The sequence below is a fragment of the Brassica napus genome, chromosome A8, assembly GCF_020379485.1.
Source record: "Brassica napus cultivar Da-Ae chromosome A8, Da-Ae, whole genome shotgun sequence".
Lineage (NCBI taxonomy): Eukaryota > Viridiplantae > Streptophyta > Magnoliopsida > Brassicales > Brassicaceae > Brassica > Brassica napus.
The window spans coordinates 11,061,529-11,065,103 of NC_063441.1; the positions used below are offsets into that span (position 1 = coordinate 11,061,529).

The 3,575-nt window shown below is 33.9% G+C and overlaps 1 protein-coding gene across 1 annotated transcript; it reads left to right on the forward strand.

Annotated features, from left to right (window-relative positions):
• The first annotated feature begins 604 nt into the window (after positions 1-604).
• LOC106381656 (ethylene-responsive transcription factor 1A-like) lies at positions 605-1,551 on the forward strand. Its single transcript, XM_013821579.3, has one exon. It carries the CDS (start codon positions 676-678, stop codon positions 1,435-1,437), a length of 762 nt encoding a protein of 253 aa, XP_013677033.1. The 5' UTR covers positions 605-675; the 3' UTR covers positions 1,438-1,551.
• The last annotated feature ends 2,024 nt before the right edge of the window (positions 1,552-3,575 follow it).

Here is a 3,575-nt window from a genome sequence, read left to right on the forward strand (position 1 = left end):
AGTGTTAATAACTCTTTTTAAAATCACTTTAAACGCCTATGAAACCTGAACATATATAGGTTTTTCTTTTAGAGTATGGCTTTACAAAAATGAGTAGTTAGTTGGATCTTTATGAACATAGGATTTTATACAGCAACGAGAAAAATGAAATGACTATGGATTTTCAATACCCTGTTCTCTTACAACCGTAAAGCCGGTTTGGTAACAGAAAAGTAAATTGGCATAGATGTCTGATGCAGAAACCGGCTATTCAAGTTAGAAAAAGAGCCAAAACCAGAATGACAAAAAGACAAAGACAAGTTGGGAGACACGAGAGAAAGACCAATCACAATATTGCTTTCCTCCATAGATTGCGTGACAACATTCCATGACGGCTACTTCACCTGTGTCTTTATGTGGATAATCCGCACGTGTTTAATTCACGAACCTTCTTAGCAATGAGAAAAATCCACCACTTTCATATTTTCAACTTTTTAATCACCCCACTATACACTAAAATAAATATTTACAGGAATAATATGTCTTTGTCAATTCAAACCTTTCCAGGTTCATGAACCTTTTATCTCAATTTACTCTCTATATAAATATAACGAAACCTCTTTACCTACATTCCCACTGCAATTTTCAATATTTTTCTGCAGAATAAAAAAAAAACATTTTTTCAAAAAAAATATAATGGCGGCAGAATCCGACTACATTTTGCTTGAGTCGATAAGACGACACTTACTAGGAGAATCGGAGTCATGGCTCAGTGAGTCGACGGCGAGTTCGGTGGTTCAATCTGGTACGACGGCCAAACCGGTGTACGGAAGAAACCCTAGCTTCAGCAAGTTGTACCCTTGCTTCACTGACAGCTGGGGAGACTTGCCGTTGAAAGAAAACGACTCGGAGGACATGTTAGTCTACGGTATCCTCAACGACGCGTTTCACGGCGGGTGGGAACCGTCGTCTTCATCCTCCGACGAAGACCAGAGCTCTATTTTTCCGAAGGTTAAAACCGAGAACTTCACGGTGGTGGATCATGCTCCGGCGAAGAAGGCGAAGAAGGCGAGTCCGGAGAAGGGGAAGCATTACAGAGGAGTGAGGCAGAGGCCGTGGGGGAAGTTCGCGGCGGAGATAAGGGATCCGGCGAAGAACGGAGCTAGGGTTTGGTTGGGGACGTTTGAGACGGCGGAAGACGCAGCGTTGGCTTACGACAGAGCTGCTTTTAGGATGCGTGGTTCCCGCGCTCTTTTGAATTTTCCGTTGAGGGTTAACTCAGGAGAACCCGACCCGGTTCGGGTTAAGTCAAAGAGAGGTTCTTCCTCTGAGAATGAGAACGGAGCTTCGAAGCGGGGAAGAACGGTGGCTTCTGGCGGTCAAGGAACAGATATGGGGTTGAAGGTCAAGTGTGAGGTTGTTGAAGTGAGACGTGACGATCATTTATTTGTTCTATAGTTTTTGAAATTTTCTTTGTTGGATCATTTTATTTGTCCCCAAAATGGTTGTGGAGAGACGCAGACTGGGGGAAAGGAAAGTGTTAAGAAAATAATATTCATTTATTACTTTAAACCACCTTCCAATCATTCCAATTATTAGTGCGATCAAAAAAAGTTGGACGGGAAACTAACAATGAATTGACTTTCTAATTTAGTTTAGTATCATACTAATTAAGCAAAAAAAATGTCACCACAGTTTTAATAAGTTCGTTCGCTAAAAACTATCAGTGTTTTGTCATAATTTTAAACTCATCTTTGCCGTGTTACGCTGTTAAATGTAATCACTTTTAGATTTGTCATAAGATTTATATAAAACCCAATTATTGGAGAAGAAGAAACATTATCAGAACTAGTTACGTAGTACATCAAACACAAGCTGATATAGACATACGATTAAACACGAGAATCTGATAGAAGCTACCATCCACTATAATTTTATCTTATTAAAAAGAGCATAAATTTAGAGCAGAGGTCTTTATCTCGGTACATATTAATTAGTTTAAATAGTAATTGGGATTGGGCAAGGTGGTTTGTAAAGAGCAATCTCAACATTTTCTTTTGAACAGAATCTCAACATTGGTTTTTGCTATGAGGTTTTTTCTGGATTGTAACAAAGAATCCCAACACGAATTCCGTTTAACTTTTTAAAATATTTATAATTAAAATATTCCTCATATAATGTTTTATAGTGCTTTACATACAATTAAAATTGTTGTATAAAATTGGAATGCCTTAGACGGTCGGTTTGTTTGCTTATGCCCCGGACCAGCCATGAATACAATCATAGATAGGATTTTCGACTCTGCATAATGTCTCAAAGTAGAGAGAATCTGCAGTTTCTTATCTTTTGGGCTGCGGGAGTTGCTGCTCAGTAATTTTACAAAATTAACAAACCATATAATTATTCACATCTGAGAAAAAAAAAGCAATACAAAATGTTTATACGATATCAATATGACAAAAATAAAGAGTTTTAGGAATTTGAACTTCTCTTTTTTCAACGAAGACTTTTGAATATGCTATTACTATGCTTAAATTCGTACAGCGTACACAGCGTAGAATGATTTCACGTTGAATATTGTCTATCCAGTGCGAAGGATTTTAGGGCTCCAAGTGAAAACAATTTTTTAATATGATACACTACTTTCATCAAATACATAAGTTTAACACTTTAAAAAATAAGTTTATTACGAAAATATGATATATTATGTCATATAGAAAAAAACATGAATTCAGAAATTGAGTTAGTCGACTTTCGTAGAAATGTTTATTTTTTAATTTTGAGGCTCTAAAAAATATCATATTAGTCGGAGCCTGAGGCAAGTGTCCTTTTTAATACTTTGTAGACACGCCTCTCTGTCTATCTCTAAAGTATAAAGGGAAACAAAATATTGCTAGCTCCATAGATTTTTTCGAATAAATTTAAGATGAGAAAAATACAATCTCTTGGACATATTTTCTTATGATATTTGCAAGCTGCGCATTTTTCATTGATTTATTTCTTAAAATTTTATTTTATTTAAGTATAGAAAGATGAGTTGTTAAAAAAAGTATAGAAAGACCATATTTTAAGATATATATAGTACTAGTGGCTGGCCCGCCCTACGGGCGGGATATATTATTTTCTGAAAATATTTTTATGAAGTATTTTTTAAAATATTCTAAACTTAAATTTTTTTTTTATTTTAGAAGCTTTTTTAAAAATATATCCTAAATTGAAAACAATATTATAAACTAACAAATAATAAACAAAGTAGAATATATGTTTGTTTTAGTTGATAATTGTATTTTGAATTTGAAATTTTAATTAATCTTTAGTGTTTTGCTGATTATGTTTTGTTAATTATTATAGCTTCTGTTGAACTCTATTTAATAACAAAATTATTTGTTGGAAATTTTCTCATGGTATTCTAAATATTTTTATAGTATTTAAAAACTAATAAAATATGATACTTCTACCATTTTTTTACTCTGGTTACGTAAGTTTCAGATCAGATAATTTAGTAAAAAAAGCTAAAATGAACCAAACTGTAATTTAACAAATAAAAAAAAACGTAAATGTAATATAACAATTAATGATTTGGAAATCAAGATGAA